Genomic DNA, 20,727 nt, shown 5'->3' on the forward strand with positions numbered 1-20,727 from the left:
AGTTTTAGGAAAAAGTGGAAAATCAGTGTGTCAACTCTGAATTTTTTCTTCCTTTATAAACATCATTGGTTTTATTTAGCCTTCAATGTTGATTTACTGTAGGATCATATGAAATTTTAGCACTATTTTTTGGGGGGTGGCGGAGGAGATGTGATCTATCCTAAATCGACCATGCCAAACATTAGGGACATTAGGACTGAAAGTATCTAAATTACCCAAAGTATCACCAGCACCTTCAGATGCTGGCTTGGGAAATTTTATCTTGGGAAGAATCTTATTGAGGTTGGTTCCTAACCACTTCCTCTAATTTGCCTTTATACTCCAGGTGTTTCCCATTGTTGCCTTTTTCTTTCCTGCCGCAAATTTCATACTTGGACATTACTGGTCTTAGTAACTGTATTTATACTTTAACCAAGCCGATCTTTTCTCATATTTGAGCAAAACAGTCTTTCTAGTCCTCCCCTGGATTAATGCAGATTTGTAACTCATCTCAACTACTCTTTACAGAACGCATGCACATTCTGCGAACCCACAGGCCTTCACATTTACCATTAGCTTCCTGTTTGAGCAGCTCCATGGAATATTCCACATTCAATTTATAGTCTCCATCCAAGATTACCTTTATTTTTCCTGGGTGAAAATGCACTACCAAGCATTACTCATACATTTCAAATGATACTTCATGTAAGTGACCTTAAAAATGCCCCCTCTGTCTTCATTTAACAGACATCTATTCACACTTCCATGTCTTCTGACCACATGCAGCCCATGTATGAGGTACCTTTCCTAAATGGTTTCCACTTACCCGGATCATAAGCAACCTGCCGTGCAAGGAAGCTGTACACTATTTGCCTTCAAAAATTTTCTTTCTCTCTCTCACACACACACAAACAGGAGGAATCACTTTCCTAGATTATGCTTCCTATTCATCTCTTTTCTGCCTCTTTACTTCTCCCCTTCTCCCCTGATGTACCAGCATAAAAAAAGAACAAAACAGAACAAACACAAAACAACCAATCAAATAAACAAACAAAAATAATAACCGTTATAAAACTACACAACTGTTACCTTTCAGGGGAGAAAATAATATTTACCGAGTGCCAAGAACTTAACATACATGACCACATTTTAATCCCATAAAAAATACACCAAGTAGTGAAAAACATAATGGCTTTGGGGTTGATTTCCAGTTCTGCCACTTCAGGAAATGTGTGTCTTTGGGTGGAGTTAGCTAACTTCTCTAACTTTCAATTTTTATCATCTCCCCAATGGGTGGTAATCTTATTTTCCTCATAGGGTCGATGTAACACTTAAGAACAATGTGATATAAGGTACCTTGATGTGGGTGATGCTTAGTATATAGTAGTTGTTACTATTTCATACCCATTTGACAGATGAGAGCTGGAATAACTTGCCTAACAAAGTAAAGGCATCCTGTTTCTAAAGTCTGCTGCCGCTACCCTCCACGGCCTCCCATCAGTAAGGAGAACAGGGTTGCAGGTGTTTAAGCTACGTCCAGTCTGAGGATTAGACCTTTCAGGGTACGTCTGCCCACTGGGGAGGTTCTGCCAGAAGTTTGTTAATAAACTTGAGGAGCAGATGGCTTCACGGAAGAGCAAGTCAGAAAGAAGAGCTTAGCCCAGTTTCAACAAAGCCTTCCCTGTCAGAGGGATGTCCCTGAGCACAACACGGTTTGGCCTGTCCCCAACAAGCCCCCACGGGCTTAGAGGTGAATCATTAGGAGGTGCGTGACATCATGTCTTGACTGCTTCTCAGAGAGCAGCCCAGAAGGGCAGAGGGCCTCTCTCCTGTGGAGCAGAGAACAGAGCATGGCTTTGATTATCACGCCCTATTGTGAAGCAACTTGGGCAGCCCGCAGACTCATCGGAAGGCAGAAAGGGAGGAAGGCCATGCAGATGTGGTGCCGGGCCAAAGGAGAGCACTCCATGGCAGCAGCAACCTCCAAAATGTGTGCTCCAGGGCCCATTTCACCTTCATCACTGATCATCGGGACAATTAAATGAACCTGGGGAGATACGGGACTCAGTAGGGAGCACATGGGCATAGGGCAGAATGCATGGCAGGAGGCAGGGCAGCAGCAGTGACTGGAACCAGGCAAATTTGGGTCAAGACTGTCAACTGGACCCCAGTGCACTCACTCTCTGGTGATACCTGGAGAAATTCACATTACACTTACGGTTCAGAGTATAAAATCAGAAATCCATGTTGGTCAAAGAACTTGAAAAGAAATGGCACAGAATCCACATGACTTTAATTCATCTCTAAAAATTCAGCCACTGGGAATTTGACCATTAAGAAAAGAGAATACCACATGTCTGATAACTGGTTTCTAACGTCCAAAGAACTTCCTGAGTGGCCAGCTGGTCTAGCTTCCTACCAAACTCACACTTTACACTACCTACTTTTGCTGCAGCTTGAAGAAACGGTCTTCAACTCTAATAGAAACTTCTACAGTTGCTCCTAGCCTGGGGATAAAGCATCTGAAGTACAGAAATGGCAAGAAAGAATCTAAGAATACTGTTGGAGGCTTCCTCTGAAAATTCTCACTGCCTTCAATGTTAGGTTTGTCCAACTACTCCCATTCCTCACCTTCTTATTAAACCATGCTCACCTGGAGAGACGTTCTACTCTCTGTATTTTTTTTTTATTTTTTTATTGTTATGTTAATCACCATATATTACATCATTAGTTTTTGGTGCAGTGTTCCATGATTCATTGTTTCTACTCTCTGTATCTATGAATGTTCAGGATGGATCTAATAGGAACAAAGCTCACAAACATAGTTTAGTGCTCTGTTTGGTTCCATCTTGCTCTACCATCTCTAGTCCTCCTGGTAGATTCATGGCTATGCTTGATCTCATATTGGAAACATTCTGTCCTTTGCAACTCATGACTCCTCTACCTTCAGTCCGTCGGCCACAGACGTGTCTCTACCACCACCGCCCTCCTTCATTCATTCAGCTGATACGGACAGAGCACCCACCATGGGCCAGACACTGGGCTCCCCGAGGGGATGCAGAGAACAAAGCTGACAGGGTCCTCGCCCTCATAGAGCTTAGAGCCACTGTGTCATCGCCTTCCATCCCCCAGCAGCGGTTGTGGTTGAAAAGGAGCCTGTTTGTGTTATATGAGAAAATGATAGAACAGCCAGCAGCCAACCAGCCAGCTGGGTCTCAGTGGTAAGGGCCAGGGCATGCTCTCTGGAGCCTGGTATGTGGACCCATGAAAGGCAGGCCTGACTGCAGCAGGGGCACACTCCCAGCACTGCCTTCTTGGTGCATATGCCCAGGGCTGCAGTCTTCCTCAGCCGCTACCTGGTGCCACAGAGGGGAAAAAAGCCACAGGCACCCAATATGTACTCCCCGCGGATGTGTGTGCAAAGGAATTGTGAGTCATCTCTACGGAGCAGAAAGGACCAGAAGGAGGTGATCCATGTCTTATGACGCACTGAGACACAGATTTTTTCACAGAAAACCCTAGGCTCTGTAGCTCATCAGGCAAACAAATACTGGATCATTCCTTTATCTGTCTCCTCAATATCCCTACTTCCCCCCTAGGAGCACCTTACCCAGAATCCTGAGAGCTCCTGAAAAGTATTAACCTGGATTTGTGTGCCCCTTCTGCAACTAAATGGAAAAAGCTAAGTCTTCCAAGCAGCCCCTTCCTGAAATGCCTCAGGTCAAGGAGTAGGAGGACATCTGGTTACGAGGATATCCCGGTTTGGTCTAAGGAGCTCCGCATAGGAAGGCTGGATTCCAGTCCGATCTCTCCCCAATCCCTTTGGGCAAGTCACCGTCTCTGTCAAAAATTCTATCTTGGCCTCCTCTGGCAAAAGGAGGCAATACCGAGCAGCACCTGACATACAGGCACTTGTAAACACTGCTATTATTAATTATTATTATTAATACATACTCTGCTTACTTCAATCGTTTAGAATTATTTTTTAACTTAAATTTTAATTTAAGTGAAGCCCAACTGAGAGAATACATGGGGCAGTTCTCTGAGTGAAGTCATCATCCACATGTGAGGTTATTACTGTCGTTTGCTAGTTGAGGTCATCTCTCAGAATGTGCAGACAAAAATTTAATTTATGCCAATAGCTGATATCAAGCATATGCGAATGCACGCAAACATTTCTATGCCCCCCTCCACATTCTTTTACACAGCTACCACTGACAACGTCAGATAAAGGCGTCAGGACAGGCTTTAAGGGTCTGGATGGAGCAGGGTGGAAAGGAATTGAGTGTGATCCAACAGCACGGGCCCTGCATAACCCGGCTTTGGAACTGCTACTTTCTGATATGGCTATGAATGGGACGTAGAAAGCAAAGCGATCGGTTTTGCTTTCTCCTTTTTCAAATAAACAGGGCACTTGTTAAACCAGAAGTGAATCTGATCCCACGCAGCTTTAAGAACAGTCAGCTGCATTCTGGAACAGGCAAAAATGTAAACAGAGCCTGTAACCCTAGAGCAGGGCAGAACACCCATAGGTTTCATATGGGAGAGTCTATGGGCCCCATGCCAAGAAAAATGAAATGTAAGCCTGGGCCTTTAAACAGAATCATGTAAAAGCAGAGTGCATATTTGTTTAACACACACACAGACCTTTTTCTGTGCCAGTACCTTTCTGAACCCTCCTGAATAAAAGCTGGAATCCCTGAGCCAGTGGTAGGAACCAATACTGTTCATACATTCCTGTTCTTTAGCATGAAAGGACTTTCCTGCTGAACATGGAGAGGTTTCTTTTTCTTCTTTCTTTTCTTTCTTTTTTTTTTGGCCCAAGTTAATTACAAAGTATGACTGTGAAAATAAAATAAATGAGCCCATTCCACCCATCCCCATATCTGAATTCTATCATATGAGTTGCCAATTGGTTTCCTAATCCTCTTATTCAATATCTGCTGTTAATTTGTTCGCTATTTCAAGAACGTGAAGACTGTCAGCAAAATACATGATGCATTATAAAACTTACAGTTGGAAATAAAAGCATCTGAAGCTTTTCTGACAGGGTAAACATAAAGTACTATTGCACTAATCAGAACAAGGAAATGTGAGCAACCTTGTAGCTATTTCTGTGCAAACACGATCACAAACACTGCAGCAGCATCAACACTTAACAACTCCCACTTTCAAAAATGCTGAGAAAATTATATCTAAATGAATGAATGAATGAACTCAACATGTTTGTGGATCCGCAATGAGGGACAGGGAGGAGGGGAAAAAAACCTCCCGCTCACCCTTCCTTGGCAGATGCTACTCAATGGGCTTTCTCTTGTTCCTGCAGACATTTTAGAATTACACCGTCTAGGCCCGATCTAATTTTCCTGCCACAGAAGTTAAGGCACTTCCTCCACAGTTACTGAATCTGACAAATTACACCTGGATCTACTCTAACATGAAAAAGTGTGTTCTTTGTTCCTGACCTCTTGGTCAGCATTGAGATCAAATTCCTGGACATCGGAAAGTCCCACTCATATTCATTAAAAGCCACGGGAGACCAGCCCTGCATTTCTGTTCAAGAGGGGAACAAGGTGCAGCCACTGCCGAACAATACGGCTGCTCCGCTTGGGTCGGAGCACTACCGGCTTTTTACTTTTTGCAGCTTGGCTCCTGATAAGTTAGTACCTGTATTTTTTTCGACACAGCATCAGTATCAAAAGAGCAATTGAAACAAACAAAAAACACACAAACAAAAAAACCAAAGGGCCTGGTCGATTTTTAAATGGTGAGCGAGTTTCCTGAAACCTGCTTGTACTAAGATGCTGGCTATAGATCCAGTAACCAAAATTACAAAGCTGATTTCAAAAAATTCCACCTTCCCCCCTACCTTGGCCAGACAAACAGATTAAAAGTTTGTCTCCTCCTTCAAGCCATACTCTCAGCCTTCGGAAAAGACAGAACTCAGAGTGATCATAAACAGGAAATTAGAAACCAAGGTGGTGGCAGAAAATCAACACGAGGGATACAAGAAATCCACAAGCTTTCCTGTCGTGGGACCCAAGTCCTAGGCAGACCTAACCGCCTGGCAACACAAGACCTTTTCTTTCTCCCCCAAAGAGGAAGAGAAAAGCATAATAGGAGAAGTTAAGAAAAGCTGTGTCTAAACCATTATTCCCAACGATGCTAATACATCAGTCTTGATTCCTTTCTTCAAGATACTTGGAAGAACAAGATGGTGAAGGAATATATACAGAAGCCACGGAACCTGCCATGAGGCCTCCCGAGGCAGGGGTGCTGCCTGGATCTAGTCAGCTCTTGCCCTCCTTCCAAGGGAGCACCTTTCTTACGGGAGAAGGCAGCACACTTACATCTTCTTCTGTGTAGGTAGACCACTGAATTTCCCCAGACCTCTTCCTCAGGAAGCTAAGAACTACCACAGTGCACTCCTATTGCAAACACACACAGATCCTTGGAAGTGGTGTAAGTTATTCTCCCCATACAGATTCCAGCTAAATTGTAAATTAGAGACATTGCTTTAATTCTCTCTCATCTTTGGGAAGCTTTCAGCTGTGCTACAAGTTAAAACAGCATAATGAATATGGACTAATACTCCTTTTCTATACTAAAAGCAAGTCACGATCCACATTTTTAAAATACAGGAATTACAGCTATCTTCCTGGTGGGATGACAGTCACCTTTGAGAAACCCATGACAGGATGGAAATCCTTCATATCAAGGGTCTTATTTTGATTTCTGTTTGGAAATTAAGACCACTAGTAATATCAAAATTCACTGGAAAAGCCTGGGAATCAAACTTAAACTGGTTTACATTGTTTGGCGGCTGGAGTAACTAATGGATTACTAAGCAGGCATTCACCTATGGGTGAATCTCGGGGATGGAAAAACCTAACTTCTGAAGGGAGTAAAGTGATAGCTCTGGTATAAATCCCCCCAAACTTTGCTTCTAGTCAAATTCTTAAGTGAAAGTGGTTACAACGTGTACAAGGTATTAAAATAAACAAGCATGCCAGCAAATATGGATACTCTTCGAAAATTTCAGCTTTGGTGACCATTTAAGCAAGTCATGGATGAGAGATACTAGGGCAGACATTGTTGGCCCTATTTTACAAAAACAGAAGTTCAGCGATTGGCCTTGTGTCACTCAATCAGCAGCGGCTGAATTTAAGCTCGAAAGCACCCCATCTGACTCCTAGTCTAATAGTCTTCGTATGAAGATGGACAAAAGTGTCAAGTAGATTTGGAAGACTAAACCCCCTGTAATCAGTAATAGCTCACACTCATTAGATGCTTACTCTACGTCAGGAAGTCTTTGGTGTGCTGTGGATGCATTAACTCACTTTCTTCATAGCAACCACATGGAAGAAGTAATGCTGCTACCTCCCACTTTAAAGATGAGAAAACAGAGACAGGGAGATGTTTTAGAAACCCACCCAAGGGCTGAATAAATGGGAGAGCTAGGAAAATCTGTGCTCTCTGCACAGAAAGGCTAGCACGGGCATTCCCAAATCAATGTTCAGATTATCAGCAGTTCTGGGAATATTAATTTTTTTTTAAATTTTTTAATTTAAATTCAATTTAGTTAACATATACTGTATTATTAGTTTCAGGGGTAGAGTTTGGTGATTCATCAGTTGTATATAACACCCCGTGCTCATTACATCAGGTGCCCTCCTTAATGCCCATCACCCAATTACCCCATCCCCCGCCTTCCTCTCCAGCAACGCTCTGTTTGTTTCCTAGAGTTAACAGGTCCTTTATGGTTTGCCTCCTCCTCTGTTTTCATCTTATTTTATTAATTTTAACAAAATATCTTCACAGTGAGATCCGAATTACTATACCTCCAAAATATATATTGAAACTGAAATTTGCTTTTCATCAACCTCTGTATTCTTAGTCAAAAGACAAAGTACAGCAATTCCTATGGGTGACACAAATTCCATTTAAAGATCTCCCTTATTGTAAAGAAGTGCTAGGCAGGAAATAGTTTAAACTTTCTGGAAATCACATGTTATGTGTAAAGACAACTTTAGGATAACATTTCAGAAGACTCACCCTGCTTACCTTCTTGATTAAACCATCCTATTAAAATAAACAATTTCTGAATGACATCAATTCTGCTCAGACATAAACATTGTCTGAAGTCTTCACGCCCCATCACATCACATATATCTGCCATCAAAGACGGATTATGCCTCATCACATCACATATTTGAATTACTATGTGTTTTGTGTGTTTTTTTTTTAATTTTTAAAATTTTTATTTTATTTATTTATTTTTTAAATTTGAGATGCTGCAAGATCTGCCTCTGGATCCAAAATCACTCCCTCATTCATCACAGCCATCAGCTGGTGTAGCTAAACCTTATCCTATACAGATTTGAATCTGCTCGGATAATGGAAGAAGTTTGTTTCCTATCATCATTTCAGCAACTATCAATCCGGAGATCTCTGAAAGTCTGGCTTGTTCAGGAATGGCTTTCCGTGTTCCGTGCCTTTGAAAGTCTTCAAAAATCATCTTCGGGTATTAAAAAAATGATCTTAACTCCACGCAGAGCTTCTCTGCCAATCAGAGGTCCTTCCTCACCTCCTGCATAGTCATTAGGAAGAGAGCTGTGAGGATGGAAAAGCTCCCTCTCTGGCCCTTGGCTCAGAAATGCTAATACTGACATAGGGCGTTACCCTGAAACCAGTTTTCAGATTACACTTGGATAGGGCCTATTTCTACTGTTTGTTCTCTTGCCCTTTACCACCTTGTGTATAAAAAACATTCACTGATGTACATTAGTAAAGCTGGACATCACCACTGCAGATTATAACCCCCAATTACCACACCACTACCACCACCATCTCAGTCATATGGTGCACCCCGTAGTCAGACTCAAAACCAGGATGCTGCCACTCAGAGTCTGGGCAATCTCTGAGCACTTACTTAACCTTTCTGTGCCTGAGTTTCTTTCACCTGCAAAATCAGAATCACAACAGTGTCCATTTCTTAAAGGCATTTTAAGGAAAATGAGATAAAAGATAAAAAGGCTTAGAACAATGCCTGGCATATAGTAGGTACTCAAGTAAGAGTTCACAGTCATTGTTGGGTTGATTTTAAAATGAAATATACTTCCTGTATTCACTCATCAGTCCTTCTGGATCCCAACTAGTAAGGCTAGAAAAAAAAATGATCAACTGTTGAGAAAATAACCTCAACTTTCTACTCTACAGAGAACAAACGAAACTGTCGAGTGAGATGGCCAATCTGAATTCACGCTCTTTGTCCTCTTCCAGGCTTATCCGTAAATCCTAGCACAGGGCTGGGGTACTTCTCCAGGCTGGGTGAGTAAAGGTTAGTTCTTCTGCTCTATATACTCACAGAGCTCTCAAAAAAGTAGATAAATAAATAAAAATCCAAGGCTCCTCTGATATTGATCTTCTAGTCTAAAACTCCCATTTTAAAGACAAAGAAACTGGTTTGGAGGTTAAGTGACTTGCTCAAGTTCACATAAATACTTAGGAGCAGTACTGAGGCCAGAAAATGATCATTACCCTAAGCAAACCACAAGGCACTCTTCCACATCCATTACAAAACGTCACCTAATTTAATCCTCATAATAATCCTCTAAAGTAAGTATTATCTCCACTGTCTTAGAGATGCAGAAACTGAGGCTCATCCTCTATGAATTAACTTCTTCAAAAGCATACAAGTGACAAATGAGAGAGACAAGATCAAATGCTTCCTGTCTGGTCCCAAAGAATACAAACCTGTTTCAAGTTTTCTAGAGCTCAGTGCTAGAATTCTCAGCACTGAGCCTCAACCTGTAAATTTCAAACTGAGTGTACGTCAGTCTCGTCTGGGGAGCTTTAAAAATACAAATTGCTAGGCTCTACCTCAGGAAGGAGAGTCAGAGTCTCTGGGGGTATGGCTTCAAAAATCTGTACTTCTTCAGAGTTGGTCAGGTGATTCTGATGTGTAGCAAGATTTGAGAAACCCTAACCTAAGCAAGATACAAGTGTTTCCAATGTAAAATGAGAAGGAAATGAGTTACCTAAGGCTGATGGCATGTTCAGAGTAGCTGAATCCACGTGAAGGGTAACACGGTGACCTTCCCCCAAATCCTTCTATGTCCCACAGACACACACATAGCCCCAGTCACATAAACATATGTATATCTACCAAAGCCCTACTTCCATTGATCTTGCCTAAGGAAATCTGCACCACGGTGAAAGCACCACGGTGAAAGCAACAAGCACCGTTCTTTCCAGCAGTGCTAGAATCTGTGTTGTGTTGGAAATACAGCCATAAGCTTTCTTTCCACCCTTATCCTTGCCATTGAAAGCACCTATGTTTGCATCATGATTTCTTAGTGCTGAACTAAAAACACGAAGGGGAAGATTGTTCCAATGAGCACTTACCAAGGTGCCCCGTATATCCTGAATCCCTTCACTGTTACCTCCGAGTCTTGTAAGTAAATACTGTTTGTCAGGAGGGACTGAACGTTGTCAAAGTCCTCTGGTTTCAATTTGGACACAGAGGGGAAACGGTAGTAGTCCTGTTTAACAAGGTCTGCCATGAATTCCTTATCAAATGTCAGTTCATGATTCCCAGCAATCACTATTTTATATTCATATGGCAGGTTTCCTGAAATAAGAAAAAAGAGTACCAATTAGCACGTTCATTTCCCATCACGAAGTACAACAGCCGAGACTGTGTGATTAGCAGACAGTACACCCGAATGAAATAGCTCACGCATTCCTTTCTATTTCCATGGGAACCAAAATTTATGACTACGCCTTTATGCTAGCAAAAAAAAAAAAAAAATGACAATAAACAGGAGAGAGGAAGCTGCTAAGAAGCTTAAAAGCTACTAAGAAGACATTCAGCTTTCTAGTTCCATTTCCCTCTTCTGCATGCTAGAGATTTACTGTGATGAATCTACACTGTGATGAATCATACTTTATAATTATCCAGTGAAAAGCACTTTAATCACGATCCTTACAAAAAGGTCTGGACTTGGTTTGGTCCTCAAAAATTAAGCCAACCAACTGTTCTTAACAACTCAAAGGACTGCTTGATTTGTAGTATATCCTTCAAAAGTATATTTGCAGTAATATCATACAAAAGACATGGCATAGCCAAGCATTTCACAATGTACATAAAGGAAAGGAACTACAGAGTAAAATTTCATATTGTAAGTTAAAATTTACCTTGTGGTTTGTGAATAAAAAGAACATTAATAATAGCCCCCTGATTAGAAGGCTAACTTTCCTCCCATTGGGATGGGAGAAGAAACTGTAAAGCTTAACCCCCTTTTAATATTTATGGTATGGAAATGTGAGTTCTCGGTGTGTGCTTTTTATGCAAAAGTTTCCCGATCAAAATGAGATAATTCTGGGAAGAAGAATGAAAGCTATAAAGGAAAACCCAAACACCAGACTTCTGCATAGATTTATAATGTTTGAATAAAGTACGGATCATACATATTAATAACTCACCGTGATGCTATAAGAAGCAAAATCCAAAGGGAGATAGTGCCGGGCAGCTGTCCCCATCCTGAAATTAATGCCCTTTTCTCTTCTTTGTCATTACCCATCCCTCAAGCCTCACTGCAGAGCTGCTGCTCATTTTATTTCATTTTATTTTAGGGGAGAAAAGGGCGGGGCAGTGGTCCTATAATTCCAGCTTCCTGAGGCTCCTGGGTCCAATGCAAAATTAATGTTTCCTGCTATTCCAGGAAGAATGAAAGTTACCACTAGCAGGAAATTGGATACACTTGTTGTAGGAATTGGTCCTTACCAGCAAGCCAGAGTCAATGATTTAATTAATGAAGCTTAGTGGGGAGGAAAATTATATTTTGGGGGTGGGGGCAAGTTTTGCCATAGGTATTTGGACTTCAGCAATGCAAACTACAGAGACTATGCTGTGAAGTCCTCAATCTCAGCAGCGCACTGCACACATATTTGCTAATATTGAAACTTTTTTTTTTTTTTAAAGAGAGCAAACGCCAGTGGGGTTGAGGGGCAAGGGCAGAGGGAGAAGGATAGAGAATCTTAGGCAGGATACGTGTTCAACATGGAGCCCGATGCGGGGCTCGATCTCACAACCCTGAGATCATGACCTGAGCCAAAATCAAGAGTCGGACGCTTAATTGAATGAGCCACTCAGGCGCCCCTGAAATGATTTTTAAGATCACCAGAATATGCTTTGTAATGCTATTTTCTTTAGCTTTCAATTTTTAGGTTTCTATCAGTAATGAAATTGCATATATAACACATGGTTTAATAGGGAGGCTTAAGAAAGAGATGAAAGCAGTCAGAAAATAACACGGCAGAAAGCAGAAACCACAAGCATCGCAGCCAAACGTCAATGGATATCCTTGACTACTAGCGCACAATGCTGTTCGACATGCTTTTGGCCTCAGTTATGCGTAAGGCTGTGCTAAAGAGCTCACAGAAAATAGGAAGCCCCTCTCAAATGTATGTTTTTGCAAGTTTATAATGTGCCCCAGCATAAGGCAATAAGGAGTGTGATGTATGCTGCAAGCTACTTGGATAGAATTATATTTTGCACAATTCCCTACACTTAAAATATAGTTGAGAGATGTATTAACAGGCCATAAATCCCCGACACCACGCACACTGGACATTTGTGAGATGCCCCACGACTTTAACATCATGACTCTGTGACCTCCTTTGGCCTGATACTGCACCCCCCAGAGTCACCTGTGCCCCCAAAGCCAGAATGGGCTGACACATTTTCCTTGAGAGTAATCTCAAGGCAGGTCCGACCTGCATGAGTCTTTGAGCAACTCTACTTGTACAAGTCATGCTACAGCTGCCCAGTTCCGTTTTAATCATTCATGATGATGGACTCACTGTAAGCCTTTCTTTATGCGCCACTGCTCTTGCAAGAGGGCTTAGCTTCTCGCTTTTTCCATTTTCGAGTTTTGGTTCAGGAACGGCATGAGTGAGACTGAGAAACAAGGCAAAGGAAGTATATTTTCCCCCTCTGAGCCATTTTTTTTAGAAAAAGTGAAACTGCTGCAAAGTAAGTCTTCTTCAGGGAGACAGGTCTCTTCAGTGTCTTTTAAATCAAATTTTGGAGACTCAGCATAAAGAAGTAGCCACCAAAATGGAGAGCGGAGGAAACAGTGGTGATATTTACACACTGCCAACAAATTCATCTCTGAGACTCCAGTAGTAGTTTCCAACTTCCATCCTCTGCTACCTATATTAGGACACTGTCTGACATATATTTATATATATATGTAATTTTTATATATACAATTTTTATATGTTAATTTTTTCTGAACTTGACCTTTCATTTATTATCTGCCAACCTTTGTTTTATATGAAAGGTGTAAGCAGGGCAGCTGACAAATCTTGTTACTTGATGGTATTTTTTTTTGAGGTTAGATTAATTTGGAAAGCTCTGCAGTCAAGCTCCAAACTTCTTGGTATTCATATAGCATCATTTAAAAATTGTCAGACAAAGAGGTGCCTGCCTTGATCCATTTTATTCAGATCAGGCCATTGAAGTCGACCTCCCTGAATAAAAAAACCCGAGACTATATACAGTTATTCTAACATGGAAAAATTCTTGCTTTGAATGACCTAAAGAACTCTAACTAAGCATTCCATGCTATATGTTCTACGAGCGATAAACAAGATTATTTTAAGTGGAATGGAGATAAACTTTTGACAAAATGTCAAATAGTTCTGTATGTTTTAAAAAGTGCATATTTGGAAAAATACAATATGACAGTACAAATAACGATATATGGCTTCATTTTTGGTTTCTGTTTTTCATCTCTACTTTCATTTTTCTATTTTTACATATAAAATAGGAGATGATTTAAAGAAAACTATCGAGCAAATAATAATACCAGACGATTCACAAGTATGGCAAAGTGATGACTATAGCAAGTAAATGAACGAAATGTGGGAAATTAGCCCATCTTCTCATGTTTCTAATAACTGGCCTCCTGATCTCATTCTTCCCACTTTCACTGGCACTTTAATTTTCCAGACATCTATTTTGATATTTTGGGTCTCTCTCTCTCTATTTAATCCTCCTTCTTAATGAGTTTTTGTTTACCAAACCCAAGAAAACAAAAACAAGCAGCCACTGACACACACATACACACACACACACTTCTCACATACAATCCTAAACCACGCTTATTTTTGAGATGCTTCTTCATTTCACATCTAAACTTTTGGAAAGAGGATTCCAGAAGCTTGCAGCTGGTCGGCCAAACACAGGCCACAGATGTATTACAAATGGCCCTCAGTGCTGTTTTGTGTTTTGTCTTGTTTTTAAATTGAACTAACATTTAGAAATCAGGAGATGTCATGCAAAAAATTCTGATTTTCTAGCTACTTTTGGAAAATCAGAAGACCAGTCAATATACTGTAGACCTTCATCCATTTGGCCACAGACCTTTCCACTCCCTATGACTTCTCACACCTGGCCCACTTACCACGTTTGTGTTGCCCGATGGTCCCCTCTGTTATCAGAATTAGTAACTTAGAGACACGTGGTCACTCAGAACTTACCCCATGCAATCTGGCTTGTGTTTCTATTCTCTTCCCAAAGCTTTCCCAGAATGTCAATAATAACTTACTAAGAGCCAAAGCCCAGACATTTTCTCACTTCTCATCTCCATGGATCATACCACAGTGACATCCCTGTCCCTCAAAGTCTCTACCCCCTTGACACTGGATGTTGCGCTCCCCGGTTCTCCTCCTCCCTCTGTTGCACTTCCTTTCCTTCACCTTCTTCCTCAGCCCCCTTTGCCTCCTGTCTCATTCTCATTGACTCATTACATTCTCCCTCTTCATCTTTACTTCTATGGATATCAGTTAATATTTCCTTACAGTATGTCTCATCCTTCTATTCTCTGTGATTCAATTTTAAACTACTACAATTTAAACGATGGAGGCAGCACAAGGTTAAGGGCAGGAACTCTGCTGCAGGCTTCACCACACATTGGCTGCATGACCCTGGACAGAGTCCTTATGTTCTCTCAAGTGTGCTAGCAAAATGAGGATAGTAACTGCACCCATCTCATAACCTGTGCTCAAGATAAAATGAGATAAAGTTTCTAAAGCACATGCACGGTATGGACTAAACAATCAGTGCATTTTAATTATTTTTTTTACTCCATTTTTCTTAGTTTTGCTTTTTGCATGTGACTTGTCTCCCCCCTGCACTGTGAAATCCTTGAAGGTATGGATCATGGCTTGTGGCTTCGTATTTGACCCAAAGTACCCGGTTCCATACCTTCCAAATGGCAGGCACATGAGTACTATTTGCTGAATAAGTGGAAGAATGAACGAACTTCTGCAATATTTGCCAGGAGCTTTCATAGGAGAATTACAGAACCTGAGCTTGTCATCTTGGGATATGACAAAGTTTAACCGCTGTCACATTGTCCTCCAGAGACACTCAGAATTTACCCAGTTTACGCCTCCAGAAGTGTCCCATTCTCTGCCCCCAAATTCAGCCTAGCCAGAAAAATCTCTAACAAACCATTTTTTAACTGGCTTTTTCCTCCAAATCTAAATGGGGGAAAATACTATCACCCCCCCGCCAAGGTTTGGTACACATTAAACAAGATGCTGCATGTAAAGAACTTGCACAGTTTCTAACACGTCAGGATGACTCAACAGATACTAGGTGTGATGTAATGGTTGTTATAATGATTACCCTTCCCAGGTGCCATTCAAGAAAATATTCGTTGATCCACAAATTGGATCACTCTCTGGTCACAGTGGCTCAAGGTCACTGCTTCCAAGGAAAAACATCTGAGATGGAAAAGAGAACTTTGATTTTTCAGAGGCAGGGGCTGGCGTGGTCTAATGTGTCCTTCCAGTCAACAAAAGTATTATTAGGGTCACGAAGGCATCTGGATCTACATGGCATGGTGGGTGGGCCTAAGAGGCCTTCAACCTGCACACCGATTGCTTCTGTCAAGATGATTCTAACCTTGCAAAATGTGTCTCCTGAACATATCACTCCTTTCCTCCTTCTGTTACCCAGTTAGGCATCATTTCTAGTATTTACTGACTGCCTCTCACTCACAAATGAATGGAATAAACCATGACCGATAACATCTCTCCAGAGGGACTACTCACCTAGAATATCCCTAATACCCTCCTAGAATCAGATACTATATACGATCTCTATATACTCATATACTCTTCTATGAGTAATTAGAGAGGAATAGAACGTCTAGAAAAGTTTCAGATCTTCAGTTATGCACATGTCTGATAAATCCACAACAACTTTAAAGCAGACAAACAGTGAATTGTGTGAAGGTCAGCTTCCCTTCTGTACCAAACTCTGGACATTTAGTGTGTGACTTAAAGCAGCTCCCATGAATCACAACACATGACCCCAGCAGGATCTTCAGAGATAGCCTCATCTGGTGATTTGAAAGCTGCGTTCTGTGAGCCTCCCCAGGGCTGGAGCAGGGCCACGTGAGGAAAGAGACAAGGGCAGAGGCGAGAGACCCGTTCCCTTGTTCACCACAGCCGCACTGCTTTCCTTTCCTTTACAATTTGGGGAAAGATGTCGTGTGAAGACTTAGCCCTGGCTTAAAAATATTCAACCGAAAAACCTCTGGTTTATCCAATTCCATTTTCCTGATGAAAAAAACGGAGTGCCAGAGAGGGGCTGCCACTTGCTAAGCTAAATCATGGGCCACGTTGGAGGTACAAGTGGGACAAGAATAGCTCTTCTGTCCCCCACGCTAGTTTTCTTTCAGGTGATCCCAAATTTTTAAGACTCTTATGAAGTTTGGCTCAAGACCTACCTCTTATGTAACTCCTCCTCAGACCATTCGTCCATCTATGGCGATCCTTTTCCCTAGATCTAGGCAGCAGTGGCCCTTTCTGTTTGTATCACAAAACAGAACTGGCTACGTGATGGATTTCTCCTCCAGGGGTCATGAAGCAGTTTCACCTTCACACTATGACAACACACATTCTGGCTCAACTAAGGCATTCCCCAAATGCTACTGCAGCTGTGGGTGTAATTTCTTACCCACCCACTCTCAGAAGAATTTGGGAGCCTACCCAAGGAAGGGAAGGTCATGGCCTTGGGAAGGAGAAGGAAAAAAGCTCCTGTGCCCAACTTTATGCAGGGTCCCAGAATTTAAAAACATGTTGGCTATATTATAAGAACTAAAATGAGACTTTGACAGGGGAATAGTAGTCCAAGATAATAAACCCAAATGCCTACAGGGACTAGAGAAGTAAATAAAAAATGTGAATTGGACTAGGTAGAAGTAATAGAGGGTGGTGAGGACCAGCACCCATGTGTATCACCATTTAAAAATAAACATATATAAGAACTGCTTTGGCCAAACAAGATTCCTTGCTAGCTTGCCCCCCCAAAAAAGTTAATGTCCCTCAAAATTAAGTATCATACAACTGTGACCTATTTTTCTGCCACAAATAATTATAGGATATATTCCTCTAGAAAATTTAAGTTCCAGTCAAATCAAAATCCAAAGTCAATTCCAGAATAGTCACTTTTCTTGGGAAATCTGTCTACCACCTGCAAAAAGATGACCCCTGCCCCATATTCTCCATTCCTCGTGAATGGTGAGTATGGGAAACGGGGGTAACCAAAATGGCCATTAGGTTGAGGCAAATGCCAAATACTGCTTTCCCATGCCCCATTTTTTATCAGGGATCTGATGAGCAAGGCTAACTGACTGCTATCTCCTATTTATTTCTGCTAAAACTGAGGGAAACAAAAACCCAGAGTACAACAGCAGTTTTTTGTGAAGGAGAGCATCCCAAAGCAAACACGGCTTGCCAGGTATCGTGGGTAAGAGAAAACCTAGGTATATAAAGGTGACAAATTTCAAGATCTCCAATCTCTAGGCCTACTCCCCTCTATACCCTTAAATTATAGGCTTTGAAAATATATAAAGAAACCAAAAATGTGTAGCAGAACTCTCATATTAAATAAAGTTTATTATGCAGCAAGAAGAAAACACAGAGATGATGAGAAAAGAGGAGAACCTGGCTGTAGCTTCCAGATACCCAGGAAAATCAAACTCACAAGGCACAAGCTTCAGGCCTACTTTCCCTTGCCAGTATGCTAGGGAAAAAAAACTAATTTATGAAATTAAAAAAGAATAAAACAGATATATAGCCAGACCTATTATCATGGGACTGTTTCTAAACAAAAGAGATACATTACAATTCAATCACATTTCTGAAACCTTCAACCTGCGTGGGGGCAGTGCCAGGGGCCTGTTTTGAAACACTGCTCCCTAATGCCAGTGTTATAAAAGGACCCTGTTATACCCACAAGGTGGATAAAAGGCAGCAATTTTTTTCTGTTTAAAATTATTATTGTATTTTTAATATCATGACTCCCGCGGAGAGGGAAAATGTTCAAACTCTTGAAGTCTCTATTCCACTGAGAACTAAGAGTAACTTGGGTTTGAAAACTGTTCAAGCAGAAAATTTTGCAGGAGGATGAAAGAAATAAATAATAATACCAGTGGCTAGGAGGATGGAAGAACTATGAGGCTCTGGGATGGACTAAGGACAGTGTCATAGACATTCCTTCCCTGGATTATGGGGGCTGATAGCTGTGCAGGGCTAAGTTGAGCCTGGAGGCAGGGAGAAGACTGTCAGCTACAAGCGGGCAGAGCCCACTTTTCCCCACTGTTCCCCCAGCATCTAGAAAAATGCTTGGTATTTAATTGGTGCCCACGGCCTACTTGTTAAATGAATCAACGGACCTCCGGCAATCCCTCTCGGCTCCACAGTTTGCACTCACTTGCCTGGGCTGCAAAGCCACCAGAAACATTCAGTCAGGGTAAGCTCCGTCTCTGACCTCAGTCTGTCCCCCGTCAGGCTCCATTAATTTTCACAAGTCCTGACAGCTCTAACGTTAATACTCACACTTGCTGATGGAGCCACACAGCAGGTTCAGACTGCTACCTTCTCCTCTGAAACTCATGCATTAGGGTTTCTTCCATGCTTGCAATGGGAAACCAAGTCTAAGAAATATTAAACACAGAAAACTATATTACAATAATGTCAGGGTTGAGCCGGAAACCCAGGAGAATGAAAGGAATGCTGAGTGAAAGCCCAGGTCCAACTGCAGGAATTAGGGCTAGCGCAAGAAGCCACAGCTGAAACGCTCCCTCCTCCTCTTCTTCAGCCTCCTCCATAAAAAGAATCCCAAAGTACCAAAGATGCTGTAAGCCTTAATCCATACAAAGGAGACAAAAGTCTATCCCCCGCCCAGGAAAGCAGACCCCTTCTGTACCTGAACGGTCATCAGTATATGGCACTGAGAAGTATAAACCACAAGGGAGCAGGTTGTTAGTACCCATAATGACGAAAGACATAAAAACAGCTCAGAGATTTGATTGTGGCTCAGCAGCAACTTGTTTGCATGTGTTTCCTGTCTCAACCATAACCTTAATCCAACATAACTTCTTGTGATTTAAACGCATATTCAGGCACACACACTCATTCACACTCATACAAGTTAGAAGACCACTATAAGGTAGTAAAAACAAATGACGATATCTTCTTTGTTTCCCAACTGAGTATCTCTAAGTTGCCACCCAGACCAACATGGCACATTCTACGTATGAAGATGTGGCAGTGAGCTGTCCACTGAAATCCAGCTCCAATTATACTCGAGTATTACCATCTGGCTGGACAACTAGAGCCACAGGTAGCTTCTTCACTATATTCTGTCCAATCTCTCACTGACAAATGCAGGCCTTGGCTTGTTGAGAAAGATTTACACCCCATACAACAAATTTCAGGGGAACACTCAGAATATCTCCTTAAAGACCCTTTCATCTACTTCCTCAAGCTTCAGAAAACTGGATCCAAATCAGGGTTCCACTGGACAGTCACCAGAAAAACTGGTCAAGGCACTGTCAATCTCATCTAAAACAGCTGGTGCACGTTTCATTCAAACGTACTGGAATGTAGGGATATACAGCGTGATGGAAAGATCATGGGCTGTGGAGTCAGACAGATCTGGGACCAAGTTTCTGGTTCTGGCACTTACTTTATCTCTGAAACTCAAAAAACTCAAACTTAAAACATGCTCTTTCACCTCCATATTACTCATCAGAAAAAAATGAGGATAATCATACAACCTACACGACAGAGTGGATGTGCAGACCGAGTGAGATCAGGAAAGGACCTAACACAAACCTGACAGATAAATGACAATTATTATTATCATCATAATTTTTACCCTGTCTTCTGTTGTGCATTGTAACCTCATTCAGGATAAGGGGCCCATCTCTAACTTCTTACCACCTTAAAAGAGTATTCCACAAATATCTTTAATAAACTAGTAGTGTTGACTGACAAAATCTATGGTGAGGTGAAGAATATTGTTTTTTCCCCCACAAAGTCTTTAAAAAGCAACTGAGAAAAGGTGCTCTTTCCAGCATGAATTATAAAATGAGTGGCAATTATTATACTGAAGAGTATAATAATGCCATCTTTTAAAATTTGATGCAATCCTATGTTTACATTTTCAGACATTAAATATCATAAAAATCAAATTAAATAAAAATAACACTGGCATAAAGACCATATTCTTTAAAAGAAAGAATACTTTTAGAGAATTTTGGATTCCCTCTCCACCTTAACCCTTCAAATAGTAATAAAAAAATCTTTTTTTCTAATAAATACTATTATTTTTGCTTGCTAAAATAATGTTTGGGCAGATGCATGCAGGATTTCAGT

General features: G+C 41.3%; 1 protein-coding gene across 6 annotated transcripts in view; it reads right to left on the reverse strand.

Annotated features, from left to right (window-relative positions):
• MPPED2 (metallophosphoesterase domain containing 2) overlaps positions 1 to 20,727 on the reverse strand; it is a 171,348-nt gene that overhangs the window by 77,364 nt on the left and 73,257 nt on the right. For all 6 annotated transcript variants that reach the window (XR_003517687.1, XM_027581563.1, XM_027581567.1 and 3 more), the window contains exon 4: positions 10,387 to 10,612. Coding sequence is in view for 5 of the 6 variants with exons in the window: in XM_027581563.1 (XP_027437364.1) it covers positions 10,387 to 10,612 (226 nt within the window). In the remaining variant the exon portion in view is untranslated. The remainder of the gene's footprint in view (positions 1 to 10,386; positions 10,613 to 20,727) is intronic.

This window comes from Zalophus californianus, chromosome 11, assembly GCF_009762305.2.
Source record: "Zalophus californianus isolate mZalCal1 chromosome 11, mZalCal1.pri.v2, whole genome shotgun sequence".
In the NCBI taxonomy this organism is placed as follows: domain Eukaryota; kingdom Metazoa; phylum Chordata; class Mammalia; order Carnivora; family Otariidae; genus Zalophus; species Zalophus californianus.